The sequence below is a fragment of the Delphinus delphis genome, chromosome 4 (assembly GCF_949987515.2).
Source record: "Delphinus delphis chromosome 4, mDelDel1.2, whole genome shotgun sequence".
NCBI classification, from domain to species: Eukaryota; Metazoa; Chordata; class Mammalia; order Artiodactyla; family Delphinidae; genus Delphinus; species Delphinus delphis.
Window position 1 is genome coordinate 94,704,230 of NC_082686.1, and position 18,624 is coordinate 94,722,853.

Below are 18,624 nucleotides of genomic sequence, written 5' to 3' on the forward strand. Positions count from 1 at the left end.
CCTGGTGGTCCAGGGGTGAGGACTCTGTGCTCTCAGCTCTCACTGCCCAGGGCCAAGGTTCAATACCTGGTCAGGGAACTAAAATCCCACAAGCCGCGTGGCACGGCCAACAAACAAACAATCAATCAAACAAAAAAACCCCCACCTCTCTCCTGGTACTGTACTTCCCTGTTTTCTGGGGGACCATAGATATCAGGCCACAATTCTCATTGGTCGCTATAACAGTTACTTACTGGCCATCTTACCTCCATCTCCCATCCTCACTCACTTGCACACCCTTGCCAAATGAATCCATACAGATCCAGGTTTCATCTGCTTCCTCCCTGGTGTAAGTGGTCCTCCTCATTGTATCAAACAAGCCTAAGTTCCTCCATTTACAATCTGAGGCCTTCTATCTCTCTGCCTTTATTAGCAACCCCTCCCTAATACAGCCTTTCAGTTCTGTGAAGACGGTTCTCTTCACCATCCCTTCTCACACATTTTTAAATTCCTCTTCACCTTTCTTCTTCCTATCTCCATGTTTGAAATGTTTTTGTTTTTTTCTTAACTCTGACTCACATCCTGTGATAAGACCGCTGTTTGTCATTATCTCTTCTACAATATCTGTTTCTCATAACTGGTTTTCAGAGGCATTTCAACTCAGTTGGAGTAGTACTAGCATGTTGGCTCAAGCCCAGGCACTTTCCATGGCCTCCTGACCTGCCCGCAGAGTCCTGTGTCGGCCCTGCGGCGGCCGATGGAGAATGCCTCACTGCTCCCAGCACCACCACGTCTCACCTCGCCCCTCGCCACCCCCCAGACAAAAGCCAAGCATCAATGTTAGGATGTTTGGACATCCCTCATCTTTATAAATAATTATTTTGGGGTCTGTGAATATAGCCCCTCCCCTGCTTCTCATCAGGATCATTGCATTTCCCCCCAAAGGCAAACTCTCCCTCCTCACTCACAGGGCTTTTATACTGAGGTGGGTTTCTCCCTAAATGGCAGAGAGACCACTGGCTCCAACACCTTGTTTTCTCTGAACTTCAAATTTGGATAACTTATTTCCACCTCTTGGTGGTAATCACCATTTCTGACATTAGTCATGTAATAACTCCTTATGATCTCCTACTCTGAATTTTTTTTCAGCACTTATAAATCTGTAACCATTTAGGATAGTTTAGTCATTGGCAGTAGAAAAATCCAGTGCATTCTGGGTTACATCAGAAGTAACTAATAAGCCACGTTAACCATGGCTGATTCCAAGCTTCCAACTATGTCCCTGAGATGCGTTTTCCTGGCCTTTCTCAGCTCTGTCTCCTGGGATCTGCACCATCCTCAGGCTGGTCCCCTGGTGGTAGCAAGATGGCTGCCTCTTACACTCAAACCAAGTTCAGTGGAAGTGAAAGAATCTCTTCTTGGCATTTCTGAGCAAGTCCTTGCATTTATTCTCACTTGTTGGGTGGAATTGGCTAATATCCTCATCCCTGAACCAATCTTTGAGATCAGGGGCTGGAAGATGCCATTTTGTTGGCTTTGGTGGATGCAGAGTAGGGAAGGGAGGCTGAGGGAATGGACACCAGGCCGTCCCAAGGGAAATGTCCTCTACAGGAGCCAACAACTCTCTAACACTTCGATGTAGGACCTCACCTTATGTCGTCCTCTACAGGAGCCAACAACTCTCTAACACTTCGATGTAGGACCTCACCTTATGTCTTTTCCGTTGTCCACCTCACAGTGTAGCACAGCGAGCTCGAGGCCTGTAATAAGTGCCTTTACACAAGTTTGCATAAGTGAATGAGGGAATAAGTAACCTGAAGGTTTGTTTTCACTATGTTGAATATAGTTTTAAATCCTGCCAAAAACGTTTAAAAATCTACTTTTCTGATATAGGTAAGGTGCTCTTTGCCTAAAATTTTCCACTTATGTTTGCTGCAGTAACAAAACAAAATGGGACATGTTTAATTCTTAAATTGTTTAAAGAGACAGAACACAGAGTGACCATTCTTTTCCACATTTTGCTTTTCTTTGAAGGACACTGATTTTAAAATGCAACAGCTATAGACATGCTCGGTGGTGGGGAGGGGCTATAGAAGAATTCATCCATAAACATGGCCCCAACTTTCTCAAAGATCATCGATTTGGGTCTTATGCTGCTATCCAAGAGAACACTTTAGCTAAATGGTAAGATCTTTTTGCTCTAAGGCTATCACAGTAGTCATAGCATTTAATCTTGTAGTGGTCTAAATTCACCTGGAATCAATTTTTGAAGCTGTGAAAAGATATTATGCATTATACTTAACAAGGGACTTTCTTTATAGGACTACCTGAGCAGCACTTAGTTTTCCACTTTTTGCTTTTATGATTTTTTACAGAGAGCTTTAGATAGCTAGCTTTAGATTTTGAAGTTTGATTTAAAAAGTTAATTTCATACATTTTCTTAATGATGCAAATGGAAAGTTTATTTAAGTCATTAGCCATAATTTAAGAAAGAGAATTTACTTGCCAGGTAATTCTTTTAAATGAAATCCTGCTTAGCATGCTTTTCTACCCATGGATTAGAAGCTGGTCTGCTTTCAGTCTCAGAAGAACAACTGTGTGTGAGTTCAACAGGATGGGAGAATTCATCTGACCCCATACGATGATAAGACCAATCAATGCATTATTCTCTCAGCAGAAAAGAATCAGGTTGCCTACTTCTGTCTACTTATTGTACTTCCTACGTAGCAGATAGAAGGTGTTTTCAATCCTTGTTTCCAGTTATACAAAGTAAACTGGTGGTTTTGTAGAAACTCTAGGCAGTGGCTTCCATCTTCTCTTTTGCCATACGATAAATTCCTTTTTGTTTGTTTGTTTTGTTCAAAAAATGAAACAGAAAACTTGTCTTTCAGGTATGTTAACGCCAAAGGATATTTTGAAGATGTGGCAAATGCAATGGAAGAGGCCAAAGAAGAGATTTTTATCACAGATTGGTGGTTAGTATTTGTCCCTGGGGAGTTTGTTTGGAGGTCTCTATGTTTAGGAATATAGAACAGTGTTGTGCTGTTGTAGAATTGTACATTAGGAAAGACAGCAGTACTCACAGATGGTTTGGCCAAAGTCTCAACTAATTAATTGTAGTAGCCTTCACTAAAAGGTCTTTTCAAAAAACCTGGCACCCATATATATTCTTAAAATATTTAGTTTGAACAGTTTTGTTTTTGTCTTTCCATTTGGAAGCAGATAACCCGTATTCATTTTAGTAAAGATTATTTTGCAATGCAAATATAGGTGTAGAGGTAATGGAAAATAATCTTCCCTGGGTATCTTTTCTCATCTGGTTATGTCTGTCATGAGGTCCAATGAATATGCTTCCTCTGAATTGTCCCTTTGAAATTAGAATATTCCCATTTGCCTATTCTATTAAAATATCCATTGTAATGGTTAGCTTTTTTGGAGATGCATCATGTTTCAACTTTCTAATCCCCTTTAAAATCATCCATGAGAGTTATTATGTTTATTAAAGCCACTGAAAGTCTTGTACCTAAAACTCATTTAGCTCTTGGGAAATTTTCCTCCTGGAGTGGGTGTAGGCTTTGTAGTCTGACTTTAGTTCCAATTATCCATCTGCCCGGATAGTTAAAACCCATTGCAGATGCTAACATTTGCTACAATGGAAATGAAAATGTCTTAAATATGTTTTTCTTCTAAGAACTTAGTTGCTTGAAATGCCCCGTTTTTCCCTATCCTGTTTCCTTCCAAATGCTCTCTTGTACTGAACTATGAAAATACCTTCATAATTCATTTCCTCCTAATTCTAGGTTTTTCAGGGAGGGGAGAGTAATTAGGAATGTGAACGCATCTTCTTCTACTGTTTTGCCTCAGTGATGAGGAAATCTATAATTCTAGGGCATGCTTTCCCAATTGGCACTATTGACCTTTGGGGCCAGATAATTCTTTATTATGGGGGTGTTGTTCTGTGCGTTGTGGGATGTTTAGAACCATCAGTATCCCTGGCTTTTATCCACTAGATGCCATTAGCAGGCTCCCAGTTGTGATAACCAAAATGTCTTCAGCTGTCATCACATGTCCCCTGGCAGGGCACAGTCCCTCTTGGTTGAGAACGATTGCTCTAGATTCAATAGATAGGGTGTGTGATAGTCAGCATGTCTGAGAACCTGCTTATTCTCATGTTTATGGAGGACCTTAATCTTGCCCTTTATATTCTTGCCAAATTTCGTCTCTTCTGTCAGTTACCAGGAATAAAAGAAAGTTTCATACTTAGAAGCTACCTCTTTGGTTGAATACTTTCTAAACACGTATGAGAGTAGATTCAAGCTTAATGTAGTAGGTATGTCCCTTTAAAAAGTATTTCTGAAAGTTTGACAGGGACATGAAAGAGACTGAAAATAGCATTTCCACTGAGCCCATATTTTCATGTTTTACACAAGCAAATAATATACATTTTGAAGGTTCTGAACACTAAAATACAGACTCATTTAAACATCTAAAGAGATGGAACCTTGAATGTTTTTTCTTCTGCTGTCAGCAAGAAAATAAATCAGGAGGTTATTCCTTTCTCGTGACTGCACTAGGATAACATCTTATTACAACACTCTTTGAAATAAAACCTTTGCAGGAACTTCCCTCATAACAAGGAAGAAAATACTTGTTGTGCAAGTATGTTGCAAAAGAGAGCATTCAGAAACTTTATCAAACCCTGATGTATCTGGGTCTGAGAGAGTGAAAAGCATAGTGAGAAGGTGCACATGACCTTTAGAAGTTTCCAACCTAATTCAAGAGACATCATATACATGAGTGAAAACTGTGTTAATCTGTTTCTAAAACAATTAGTATGCAAGCAAAGGCAGATTTAGTGAAATGAGAAGCAACCTGGGACGTAGACACTCTTAGTTTCTTTATTTGTTAATTCATTTAACCATCCATCTTTTCATTTGTTAATTTATTCACTCATTCATTCCAGAGCTATTTAGTGAGCAGCCTCTATGACGGGTACTGAACAAGGCCACGTGTACAGAAAGATGAAAGAGAAGCAGCCCCTACCCTTCAACAGTAGAGAGTCAGGAAGTCATGTGTAGAACAATGGATTAGGGCAGTGACTGAGCCTGCAGGAGCTGTGGAAGCTTCAACGGACAGAACGCTGGCCTGAGTCCTGGGTGATGGAGCTGTCCAGCTGAAGACAGTGAATGTTTTTGACAGAGGGATAACCAGGACCAAGGCATAGAGGAGTGAGAGAGCACAGCAATTTTGGAGGAAGGTAGAGGTCGTAAACAGCTTAAGCATAGCATTCTTTGGGATGGTGGGTGGAGATAGCATTCAAAAGACGGGTTAGGGCCAAATTGTGAAGGGCCCTTGATGAGCTGCTAAAGAGTTTGCATTGTTTGAACACTGGAGTCCTTTGAACTCCAGTGCAGTCCCTTGAACACTGGGAATCAGTGAACATTTTTAAGCATGGGAATTTTAGTCAAATTTGTTTTCTAAAAGGGACCATTTTGGTTATAGTGTAGAAGATGAATTGAACAGTGGTTATAGAGACCATCTAGCGAGTTATTGTTGTGGTCCAGGAGAGGAATGGAGAGAGTCTCTGCTCAGACCGCCTTAGGGGCCTTACTATTACTAACTTGGGGCAAGTCATATTCACCTTTATAAAGGGTCATTTCTAAGGCATAGTTGAATAACATTAACAGTAAGTAGCTACTATTAGTTGAATTCTTACTAAACGCCAGGGACTGTGTTACAGATGAGAAAAGTGAGTCTCAGTGGGGCCGATTAGGAAACTGCCCGTAGCAACACAGTCTGTACGTGCTGGCGCTGACTTGGATCCAGCGTGTCTGCTCTAGTGCCCACATGTCCTGGAGCTGCCTCTCCCAGGAGCCGACTGCACCGCATGGTGTGCGAGATCCCTTTTAGCTCTGACATTTTTTAAGTGCAGATTGGATTTTTTTAAGGTGCTGGATAAAGTCATAATCAGATTTGGGTAGATTTAGTCAGAAGACATTTTCTGAAGAGGTAAATTCTAAGGTAGGCTGTCAGGTTAGAAGAGAGAATGATTCGTTAAACAGCCCAGACTATCTGAAAATTAAGGTGAAGAGTAAATCCTAGCTAGAAGTTGAAGGTATCAAAAGAGGTAGTTTCTGTGTAAGGATTAGTGAACATTCCTCACTTGTTTATCTGTATCTACCAGGAGAACATGTCTTATATGTCTTTTCTGTGCTTGGTGCTACTTCACGTCACCTGTGAACTACCCAGTGTTCACTGGAGTGAGTCCTAGAATGAGGTTGGGTGCCAAGATGTGGCTTCCAGTCCATTGCTTTAACTTAGGATGGATGTATAAAGCGTGGCTTAGATCACCTTTCCTCTGGATGATGGTGATTCTCATTCCCACTGGTCAGCAGGGATATTTGGAGCACGTGTGTTGAGTCTTTGCCTAGATTGGTTCTCTGCCTGGCCTGTCGGTGGTGAGGGTGCAGGTGGGGTCTGCCACAGTGTCTGTACTGAGTCCGTGCATTAAACAGGCCAGAGACAGACTGGATTAGTAAAACTGGAGAAAAAGAAGAAAAACAATAAACAAAGATATTTAAAGGGGAAGTTTATCAGAGGAACGGGAACAGAAACAAGGTCTCCTTTGAGCTGGAGACAAAGGCTCTAAAGTGAAAAACAAACTCAACATTTCATTTGGACTGGCTCACAAGCTAAGACTATTCTAAGTAGGAGACACATTTAAGTTGAATTTAATGTTATGTTTTTCAAATGGTGGGTTGTGACTCTTTAGTAATTATTATTATAATTATTATTTTTGTGTGTGTGTGGTACGCGGGCCTCTCACTGTTGTGGCCTCTCCCGTTGCGGAGCACAGGCTCCGGGTGCTCAGGCTCAGTGGCCATGGCTCACGGGCCCAGCTGCTCCGCGGCATGTGGGCTCTTCCCGGACCGGGGCGCGAACCCGTGTCCCCTGCATCAGCGGGCAGACTGTCAACCACTGCGCCACCAGGGAAGCCCTTTAGTAATTATTTATTAAAAGAATTGGGCTTCCCTGGTGGCGCAGTGGTTAAGAATCCTCCTGCCAATGCAGGGACATGGGTTCGAGCCCTGGTCCGGGAAGATCCCACATGCCGCAGAGCAGCTAAGCCCGTGCACCACAACTACTGAGCCTGTGCTCTAGAGCCCATGCTCTGCAACAAGAGAAGCCACTGCAATGAGAAGCCCATGCAGCGCAACGAAGAGTAGCTCCCGCTCGCTGCAACTAGAGAAAACCAGTGCTCAGCAACAAAGACCCAACGCAGCCAAAAATAATAAATAAATAAAATAAATTTATTTAAAAAAAAGAATTCAGTGGGTTATGTTCAGAATTTTATTTAAATAATGAAATAGGATAAGAAAAGGAAGGAAATAAGAGAACGGAAAGTTGCAACTTAAGTGGCAGTAAGGGTTATTTTGTGAAATTTTTATTTCAGTAGTCAGTAGAAGACTGATAGGTAGGTAGATAGATGAAAATATTGGGGTGGATTCATAATGTATTCCTGTGGATTATGACCCAAAAAGTTCAAAAGCCTCTGACTTTCAACAGGGTTGGCAAACTTTTTTCTGTAAAGGGCCAGATAGTAAATATTTTAGGCTTTTCAGGTCACATACATACAGTCTCTGATGTATATTCTTCTTTGTGTGTGTGTGTGGGGTGTGTGTGTATGTGTGTGTGTGTGTGTGTGTGTGTTTAATAACCCTTTAAAAATGTAACAACCATTCTTAGCTCATAAGCCATACTAAATAAAACAGGCGATGGACCAGATTTGGCTCATGGAGCACAGTTAGCTAACCCTTGTCTTAGAAAGTAGATCTGAGTTACTGTATTATATCAATACTAGGAGTTAAATATATGGTTAACATGAGAAACTGTCAATCTGTTTTCCAAAGTGCTTGTACTACTAATGTATGAGAGTTTCATTCCTCCTCATCATTGCAAGCACTTGGTACTGTTAGTCTTTTTTAATGTTAGTCATTCCAAAGGGTATGTAGTAGTCTCTCACTGTGGTTTTAATTTGCATTAGCAATGTCTTTTCATGTTAAGCATATCTTCCTGTGACTTTTGGACATTTGTTTAGCTTTTTTGGAAACACATTAAAATCTTACCTTTCTTCTTTTTTTATTGGATTGTTTTCTTATTACTAAACTGTAGAAGAACTTTATACAGTCTAGCTACAATTTGCTCCACTTCATTCTGACCTCCATGTTTTCTGATGAGAAATTCACAGTCATTTGAATCATTGTTCCCCTCTTAAATGATGCATTGTTGGGCTTCCCTGGTGGTGCAGTGGTTGAGAGTCTACCTGCTGATACTGGGGATGCGGGTTCGTGCCCCGGTCCGGGAAGATCCCACATGCCACGGAGCGGCTGGGCCCATGAGCCATGGCTGCTGAGCCTGTGTGTCCGGAGCCTGTGCTCCGCAATGGGAGAGGCCACAACAGTGAGAGGCCCGCGTACCACAAAAAAAAAATAATAATAATAATGTATTGTTTTTCTTCTGAGTGCTTTCAACATTTTCTTCCTGCCTTTTGTTTTCAGCAGTTTGATTATGGTATTTGAATTTATCCTGTTTGGAGTTCACTGAGCTTCTTGAATCTGTAGGTTTATATCATTCATCAAATTTGAGAAATTTTCAGCCATTTTTCCTTCAAACTTTTTTCCTGCATTTCCCTCTTTCTCCTCTTTTTCTGAGTCTCTGATGACATAAATTGTGTCGTTTAGTATTGTCCCACAAGTCTCTGAGGCTCTGTTCATTTTTTTCAATCTTTTCTTTGTTATTCAAATTGGATAATTTCTATTTATCTGTCTTTAAGTTCACTGATTATTTCCTTTGTCATCTCTGTTCTGGTACTGAACCTATCCAGTGAGAGTTTGGTTTTTTGTAATTATATTTTTCAGTTTGAAAATTTCTCTTTGGTTTTTATTTATATCTTTATTTCTTTGCTGAGACTTTCTGACTATCCATTCATTTTAAGAGTGTTCACCCTTACTTGTTGAAACATTTTTATAATATCTGACAGAGAATTACATTAAATAATTCCAACATTTATGTCATTTTGGCATTGGCATTTGTTGAATGTCTTTCCTGCAAGTTGAGATTTTTCTGATTTTTTTGTATGCCAAGTAATTTTTTACTGTATTCTGGAAGTTTTGAATATTATGACTCTGGGTCTTGTTTAAATCGTATAGAGAATGTTGATATTTTTGTTTTAGCAGGAAATTGGCCCATTTGGGTTCATGCAGAATGTTGCAACCAGTCTTCTACCTGTGTGTTTTTAATGTCAATTTTGTTTTCAAAGCCTTTGCAGTGCTGTTTAGATCTGCCCCCCCATGTGCTCCACCTAGTGGCCAATTTGGTCAGTGGTCTCTTTCTTATTTCAGTTTTCAAATTCTTTGGCGTAATATTAGGACCAAACCCATGCATGGGCAGCTTAGGAGTGAGCTAGAAATTCATAAACAACTTTATAGCATTGCTTTTCTGAGCTCCTCTCTCTCCATGGTATACCCACTCCTTATGGGTTGCCTGTGGCTTCCCTTTTTAGTCCTCTTGTTAGAAAGAGGCTTTATTTACCCTGCTCTGCCACACACTTTCTTCAATGACACTTTGTGTCCAGAGCCAAGCAATGGATATTTATATTTTCCTCTTGGAACCACAGCTCTTCCATTGGAGAGAAAAGTTCCATTTCCTCATTTTTGATGCCTGTGGGTCCCTCCCTGCCACCACTATCACTGTCAGGAAATCCCACTCTTCCTCCTCAAGCCTGAGCTAGAGGACTTCTGAGGCTCTCTCTACCAGTGCCAATGCCCATTTCCAGGTTGTCCCTCCCAACTGAGAAATCAGAGGGGAAAGAATGGTAAAATCACCACTGGTTAGACAGTATGTCAAATTTTTTCTTCTTTCTCAGTATTGAGTCTTCCAATTCATAAACACTGTATATCCCTCCATTTTTTTAGATCTTATTTAAATTTTCTCATTAGTGTTTTGTACTTTCCATATACAGGTCTTGCACTTATCACTAAATAATTCGTGTTTTTTTATGTTATTGTAAATGGTATTTTTAAAAATTCATGTTCCAATTGTTTACTGCCAGCATATGGAAATGCAGTTGATTTTTTATATTGATCTTATTTGCTGCAATCTTGCTTAGTTCACTTACTAGTGTGAATAGCTTTTTTGTAGATGCCCTAGGATTTGTCCCATAGTTGATCATGTGATGTGTGAATAATGACAGTTTTCCTTTTTCCTTCATAATCTGCATGCCTTCTATTTCTTATTTTCTTTTTCTTTCTTTTTTTTCCTTATTGCACTGGCTAGCATCATCAGTAAAATGTTGAATAGAAGTGATGAGAACAGACAACTTTCTTGTTCTCAGTCTTAGAAGAAAAGCTTTCAGTCTTTTATTATATGCTTTAGGTAGATTTTTTTTAATAGGTGCCTTTTATTACTTTGAGGAAATTCCTTCCTATTTATAATGTATTGAGAGTTTTTATTCTGAATGGGTATTGAATTTTGTCAAGACTTTTCTGCATGTATTGAAATGACCATTTTTTTCTTTTTTTCTGTTAATGTGCTGAATTGCATCGATTGATTTTCAACTTTTAAACTAACCTTGCATTCTTAGAAATAACCCCACTTTGTCATGATTTGTTATCCTTTTTATAAGTTGTGATGTTTTGGTAAAGATTTTTACCTCTATGATCATAAGGAATATTGTACTTAATTTTTTTCTTTTCTTGGATTGTCTTTGTTTGGTTTTGGTATTAAGATAATGCTAGCCTCATTGTATGAGATGGTATTTCCCCTGCCTTTGTTTCCTGAAAGAGTTTGGGTAGGATTGATATTATTTCTTCCCACTTAAGTAAGAAATCTAAAATAGTCAAACTCCTTTTTTCTGTTTCAATCTAGCTAGTTTGTCAATTTTATTAAACTTTTCAAAGAGCTAGATTTTGGTTTCATTGAGTTTTGTCTACTGTTGTTCTGTTTTATATTGCATTGAGTTCCATTCTTATCTATTATTCCCATCCTTCTTACTTTTTCTTAATTTATTCTTTTATTCTGTCTTCTTAAGATGGAAGCTCTGATCATCGATTTTAAGCTTTTTTTTCTCATACAAGCATTTGCAGCTATAAAATCTTCTAAAAGGAGCATTTACTTAGAAGCACATTTCAACATCTCTGAAGTCGTAATACATCATACACTCAATAACATCTTATAGTTATAGCTGTCATTATTTTTTCTTTCTTAGTGATACACACAGTAATGATGCATCTTACAGTCATTGGTGTCCTAAACTCAATGATATGTAGTATTACACAATTCTTTTGAATTTTGCTTAGCTAATAATTACTTAGTAAAGATCTTGACATAATGATGCTTGTGGGTCATAGCTATTCGCTCCTTGCCTTTGTTTATACTTTCAGTTTTTATAGCATGGCTATTTTTATCTTTTCATGTATTATCCTCAAAATCCAGGTCTCCTTGAGAGCCTGCTTAAGATTCTCCAAAGCATTTAATAGAATACTCTGCATACAGGGTACACAATGCTTTTAGATTTAAAAAAAAAGATGATGAAGGCTTAATTGCAGAGTATAGACCTGAAAATGACCCCAAAACTGAAGCCCTCTGATCCCATAATTAATGCGTACATCAAAAATTACAAGTGTATATGTGTTGTTGGGTATGTCCTACTTTCAGTGAACTAGCAGTGCCCAATGACACACTTTTCTATTTAAAACAGATCTGTTTTTAATTCAGCTTAGATCTTTTCCTATCAGTTGCTGCATTTTTTTTGTTTGTTTGAGTTGTTTCCTATTCTAAACTAAATATGTTAATATTTATACTGTACACCTTCTATTTGTCTGTTTTCATATTTATCTACCCAATATGAGTTTCTTTAGACACTTTTTGCTCTGGGTTTTTATTTTCTTTAACTGAATGACACAGAGCGTAAAATTATTTCTTTTAATCTCTTTAGCTCCTTAAAACCCTGTTGTTTTCACATGCTTAGAAGACTCCCTGGCTAAGCCAATATTCCACACTAGTATTCTGTAAGGCTTTGATCCTTACACAGTCTACCCCACTCCTCCAGGTCTAGCATTTCAGTGGATGACATTTTCTTTATTGTTTTTGTTTGTTTTTCCCATTATAGAGGAGGTACACTACTTACCAGTTTAACTCAGGCAGTAATTTTGAACACAGCCCCAAGGGAAAAAGTGACTCCTGTACTGTGCTGCTTGTGGCACTACTAAGGAGAAGAACCCAGGGGTCCATTCTCACACTGGGAAAAGTTCATCTATCAGCAAGCCTGCCTTCTTCCCTGCTCAGAAAGCCCCAGGTTTCCATGGACACTGCTTGGTATAGGAAGTCAGTGTTCATGTTTATCTATTAGAACACTTTTGGCCTAGGTTGCTAGAATGCTCAACTAAAGGTGGCTTAAACAATGAGGATTTGTCTCATTGAATGAGAAATGTAAAGTTAGGCAGTACTGAAGTTGGTGAAGTCATCCAGTGATTTCAGGGTTCTGGCTTTGCCCTTAAATTTCTATTTGGCACCTGTCTAAGCACCCATACAACATCCATCCTAGAGCCGCTTTTCCTGGGGTTTTTTTTGTGTGTGCATGTGTCTCTTCCTCTCATAAGAGAAACAACTTTTCCATTAACCCCTCGTGTACCTCCTCGTATATCTCATTGTACAGGATTGTGTTATTTTGTGCTGGAGCTGCACAGGAGTCTGGGAAAGCAATTATTTAGAATAGTCACATTCAGTCATGGGAGGTGGGCTCTGACAGCAAGGAAGGAGAAGGTGGACAGTCAATAGTATCTGCAAGTGTGTCTATGTATGATGTGTGAGTAAGATAGAGAAATTGAAATTGACTTTTTTGGGGTAGAGGCTGCTGTTCCCATATGAAGTTGTACATGGACTCATAGTGGAACTTTGGATGGCCTGCCACAGTGGAGGATGGTGATGACATTTGAGCTAAAATTGCCTCTGCTTCCTATGACACAATCAGAACTTTATATTTGTTTTAGTTTCTTGAAATCTTGGTTTCGTGATTTCAGGTTGAGTCCAGAAATCTTCCTGAAACGTCCGGTGGTTGAAGGAAATCGTTGGAGATTGGACTGCATTCTTAAGCAAAAAGCAGTATGTACTTTCCTAACAAATGCTGATGTAATTTTTTAAAAGTTTATTGCCTCTGAAATGCCTTTTTTTCCCCAAAGCCCTTCATATACACTTATAACTTTTTTCTTTAGAGCTTGACAAAAAGAAGAATACTTACTGTTTTCAAGTTCATTTGGTTCTGATTTTTTTCCCATTACTTGTGAATCATAAATATTTTCACCTAATTCACAGCATGGATTATATTGCCAAGTCTAATTTTTGTTTTTTAATCAGTTGTAGGCAGCTGATTTGTTAGGCAAAAAATGGTAATAAAATTTCATCATTGAGTAATAAATGATGAAATGAAACATAGACTTTTATTTATTTATGTTTCATTACTTTGTCATTTGAGCAAAATTCGAAGTCATCTGAGAATGATTTCAGTCAGATGGGGTCAAGCTGATGTTGAAGCATGTCAAATGGAAGGACATAAAGAATTGGTGGTTCCAGTTTTGGGACAGTTCATGGTAATAGTGTGAAATGGTGTGACCCTGTAGATCCTGGGTGAGCATTGAGTGTGCTTTTTTTGTTATAAAAAGTAAACAACTGAAGCAGTATAGGCTCACCAATGACTACTTTACATTCATATTTCTAATGAAATATTTTATGTGGTTGGCCCTCAACCGAGTTAAATTAAGTTGAATTAGAATAGTTGAATTAAGTTCAATTTATTATTAATCATGTCCAAATTAGGGAGTGCTAGTAGCCTTTTTACTATTATTTGAAACTGTCTTAACTTTTAGAATTCTGTCATTAAACATTCTAGCAGATTTGTAGGTCCTAAGTAATTGGGGTTAGAATCAATATTTTCTATTTATCACAGCCATCACTTATTTCTTTTTTTCCATCCTCTACATTCCACTACCCCTTTCCCACTCACCTTTCCCCCTTCCTTCAATGTCTTTTCCCCATGCCTTTAGTTTAGGATATCTGGGGATAGTATAGGCAGACCTCACTGTTGATATTAAAGGCAAAAGAAGTTGATTGTCTTTATTTCAGACACATGTTCTGCCAAACAGCGTCATTTTCAAGGCTAGTCTAATCTGTTGTCTCAACAGACTTCCATTCACAAAATTGGAAATTCTGGTCTTGAAAAGCATTATTTGCATATTCATTAAATAATCCATCATACAGTTACTGTGTCTTCTCTGAGCCTGGTACTACACTAATTACTAAGGATGCCATGTGTGTGAATAGGATTCCATCCCCGCCCATGGAGGGCTTGCTGAAGAACTCATATCCTGGGCTTAGTCCTAGCCTTACCAAACATCTTTCTACATATTGAATGGGCTATAACTTTCTCCACGTTTCTCTCTGCGAAATGGCAGCTTTCCCATTTCTCCTCTAAAAGTAAACTCCTGAAACTCCATTCTAATAAGTTTTTCCAGCCTTGCCTAGCGATCATCAATCATAACAGAAAATCCTCTCCTCACAGAACTTATCCGATGCTTTACTCTTTTAGGTTTCAATTAACATGTTTTTGTTGAATGCCTCTTACGTGCAGGGCACTTGGCTAATCACATGGGAATGTACAAAAATAAAAGACACGATTCTTGACCTGAAGGAGCTTAAAAATCTACACAAGAGTCAGCTGGGTACAGAGACAGTGCCAAGATTCAAAGCAGGAGGGAGAACATTGGGTAGGTCTGATGTGGAAGCCCCTCACAACATGAGGAACTTAGGGCATTTAGTATGGGCCAGAAATTTTAAAAGAAGGGCTTTCTAGGTATAGGAAGTGTGATGGGGAAACATTCTGGATGCAGGAATTCATAAGGCCTTGTCAGTCACAGCAAGATGACAGAGTTGATGACACCTGAGTGTGAGCATAGGTAGGATGGGAGATCGAGCTGGAAAGGCCGTTGGGATGTGGAGGCATTGTGAGTCAAGCCAGTGGTTTGCACTTTACGGACGACAGTGGGGAACCACTGTCGGGGGGGTATGATGGAAGAAGGGTGATCTGATAAATATGGTGTGTTGGGACGGTGAATCTGGTAGTAGGAGGAAGTGGGAAGAACCCAGAGTCAGAGAGCTACATTTTAGATCATGTGCATGTGAGGTGCCTACAGGACATCTAAGTATACTCCAGAAAGCTAGTTGCCAGATCAGGGCTCAGGAGGCAGGTCCTGCAAACCTGGTCCTCCACTTCATGGTAGCTGGCGTGTGTTTGTTTATTCCCCTCAGTCCAGGTCCCTTTTCTGTCACTATCATGGCTTCTCTTTGCTTTTATGGCCCATGAATCCTGTGAGGTACCAGGTGAATACCATGACCAGGTAAATAGTGCTGCCTGATAACCGTGCTTTCTTTGTTTCAATTTCATCTGCTTTTTGAAACTTGTAATTTTTAAATTGCCTGAAATGATTTTTTTAATTTCCTAAGGAAATAGTAATACTATTAAATGTTAATTTCTCAGTGGTACATTTAAGAGAATTGCTCTTCCTTAATCCAGTTACAAAATATTATTAAATTTTTAACATTCAGATCATTCCAGATTGACATTTCATATGCTCATAAACACTGCTTCACATAAATAATTTAGTTTCTGAAAGCCACTAGCTTCACAAAGTACTGGGTTTAAAATAGCATTTATTCTTGCATTAATGGGTCCCAGAGGTCCGCAAGGTTGATTGAAATGAATTATTTTTTTCTTCTAACTGATTGTATAGATCTTTGGGGAGAAATTTAGTGTCTCTGCTTTATAGCCAACATATAGGCAAACATTTCTTTTAATGGATGTTTCTTAGGGGGAAAATACAATATTTTGTTTCTCTGGTAATAGCCAAGTTGATATTTTCCTGTTTCTTTGGCCTTCTGATATGCAATGTCATCATTTAAAATAGTGTAAGCCAATGTTGAGAGGCAGACTGCTTTAACTCAAAGCAGCATCCCAGGGTTTTCACAGTTCTGCATTTATTGCACTAAGAGGTGAGATAAGTTGCATCATAGTTATCATAACTGCATCCCTGTATCAATTTGTATATTTTAACCTTAGAAATATGTGATATTTCTGATGAGACTTGCACCAAAAGATTCTTCAAGTGCAGTCCCCTGGAGACTTAACAGAACCTAGGTTCTCAGGGAGGATTTTGTCGTCAGGTTAATTTCTTTCTGTCCTGGGTCACAAGGCACATTCTAGAGTTGCAGTCAGTGACCAACAGGAGGGAAAGATGTCCAGGTTTGTCAAACGAGATGAATAATCACATCACTGCAGAGAAAAATCAAAGGGAATCTTACCAAAATGGTGGGCTAGAAGGGCATGGCAGGGAAGGAGGGAAGGGATCTTCAACCTTAAGGACTGTGCTTTGAACAAAACTGGTTTTTAAAAAAGGCACATGAGCACATGTGCTCTTACATCCCAGTGCTGCTTACATTTAAATGGTGAGGATACGATTTTTTTTTATCCTTTACTTTGCATGTTCCTAAAATATCGCACACCTCCTCCACCTCCCATCCCCCCCTCCACTGGGGAAGCTCTTGACAAGTGATGATCCTGGAGATGTGTTAGCTAAGCTATCTTAAGGCAATGGACAAACTTAGCTACATTTAGAAAATATTTGACCACAGTGCTTAAACAATCAGAGAAAAAGCTGGCTCAGAAGCAAAGTCTCTTGATTTCAACTATAAAAGATGTTTATTTTTCATTTTCTTCACATGCATTTGTATGTGTAAAGCACCTAAAAATTCCTGCTGTTAATAGTATTATATCTGTTCTACTTGCTTAAAAACTAATTAGAAAAGAGGATAGAACTTTTATCTTTTTAAACTCAGGTGTCATAAAGTTTATTCTGTGGAATCCTTGGGTTAGTTGACTGCAGCAGAGATAAGAAACATGGCATACAAACGTAAGAAGCACAGTCAAGTCCAGGCTATTTGTTTTCCTACTTCTCCTATTAATACTTTTCTTCTGAGCAAAAAGTAATTTCCCCTGGGGTCACTAAAAGGCATTGGTAAAACACCGGATACTTCAAAAGTGTATTTTTGAAATCACAGAATTAACATCAGTCCTTTTTTTTGTAATTAGGCTTTCATTTTGCACAAATATTTCCCATATTTTGTATAAGTCTGCACTGTTATGGCCCAACAAATGCCTTCATTCCCATAGGAAGTATTTTGCTTTGCCCTTTATAGTTTAGAGTTTATGGCAGTGTTGTAATGCCTTGACCAAAAGAAGAGGAATTTATTGCTCTATTATCACAGGAATCTTGTCACTCATTAACTGTTTATTGTGGGCATGGACATAAGTAAATAATTGTAAACCAGACTACATAAAAATGAACTTCTTATATTTAATTACTTCCTTATTAGTCATTTCTATTTAAGCTAAAATGACTTAAAAGTCTCTATCCTATTTCCTACAGAGTTATTTATTTCAATGTGAAAAGACACAGTATAGAAGAAAATGTATTAATAGATGGAGGATAATGCTATAATCCATTAACATTAAAAATCTCTGTTATTTAAAAAATCCATTAGTTATGCAGATAAATGGAAAATTGTAAGATTCAGGCCAGTTCCTAATTTTCAATTACTGTACTTCATGGGTAATAATCTCATAAGCCTAAGAAGTAGAATTTCATCCATTTAAAACAAATGAACTGTGATGAAAGATGTCAGGTGTAACGTTCTATAATTTAGGTTGAAATTGGGGGTCTTAAACTTTATATTAAGTCATTCAACGGGAGGCTATTTTTTTAAACTGCTATTCAGTGTTGAATCCTAAAATATTCAAATAGCAAAGTAAATCTGAATAGTAGGGGAGAAAAATAAAATAATGTTCTAGTTTTCATTTAGAGTGCTCACTGACCAGATCATTAGAAATTAATCTGTTCACTTCCTGCCTGCACTTTCACTTCCTTATTTCTTTACTCAAGTCTGTACTTATGTACTTGATTACAACAATAGTTGCATAATATAATAAATAACAAGCAAGTTCCAAAAGTCAGCTGTTAACCAGAGAAATAAAATGACTTTTTTTTTTTGCGGTACGCAGGCCTTTCACTGCCGTGGCCTCTCCCGTTGCGGAGCACAGGCTTCGGACGCGCAGGCTCAGCGGCCATGGCTCACGGGCCCAGCCGCTCCGTGGCATGTGGGATCTTCCCAGACTGGGGCACGAACCCGTGTCCCCTGCATCGGCGGGCGGACTCTCAACCACTGTGCCACCAGGGAAGCCCCCGACATACGTATTTTTAATCCTGTTTTTTTTCAGAGCAAGAATGGGTCTTCTCTTAGTACTCAGATTTCTTTAATGCAGCCCAGAATGTAAATCTAGTGTATCCCTTCAAAAATATGCACACTTCTCAGATATTACTAACACCAAGTAAGATAGAGTTAGTATTTTGAAGTGATGTGTTATCATAAGGATTTAGGGGCCAAAATATGCTTTTTATTGGCAGAACAACATTGGGGAACTGTATATATGTTTGGTTTACTCCAAGATTTTACATCTTGCAGCCTAAAAATATTAACTCT

At 38.8% G+C, this 18,624-nt stretch overlaps 1 protein-coding gene across 5 annotated transcripts in view; it reads left to right on the forward strand.

The window, feature by feature from the left end:
* Positions 1–18,624, forward strand: part of PLD1 (phospholipase D1) — a 200,263-nt gene that overhangs the window by 104,342 nt on the left and 77,297 nt on the right. For all 5 annotated transcript variants that reach the window (XM_060011141.2, XM_060011143.1, XM_060011142.1 and 2 more), the window contains 3 exons: positions 2,014–2,163; positions 2,871–2,954; positions 13,059–13,140. In XM_060011141.2, coding sequence (XP_059867124.1) covers positions 2,014–2,163; positions 2,871–2,954; positions 13,059–13,140 — 316 coding nt within the window. The remainder of the gene's footprint in view (positions 1–2,013; positions 2,164–2,870; positions 2,955–13,058; positions 13,141–18,624) is intronic.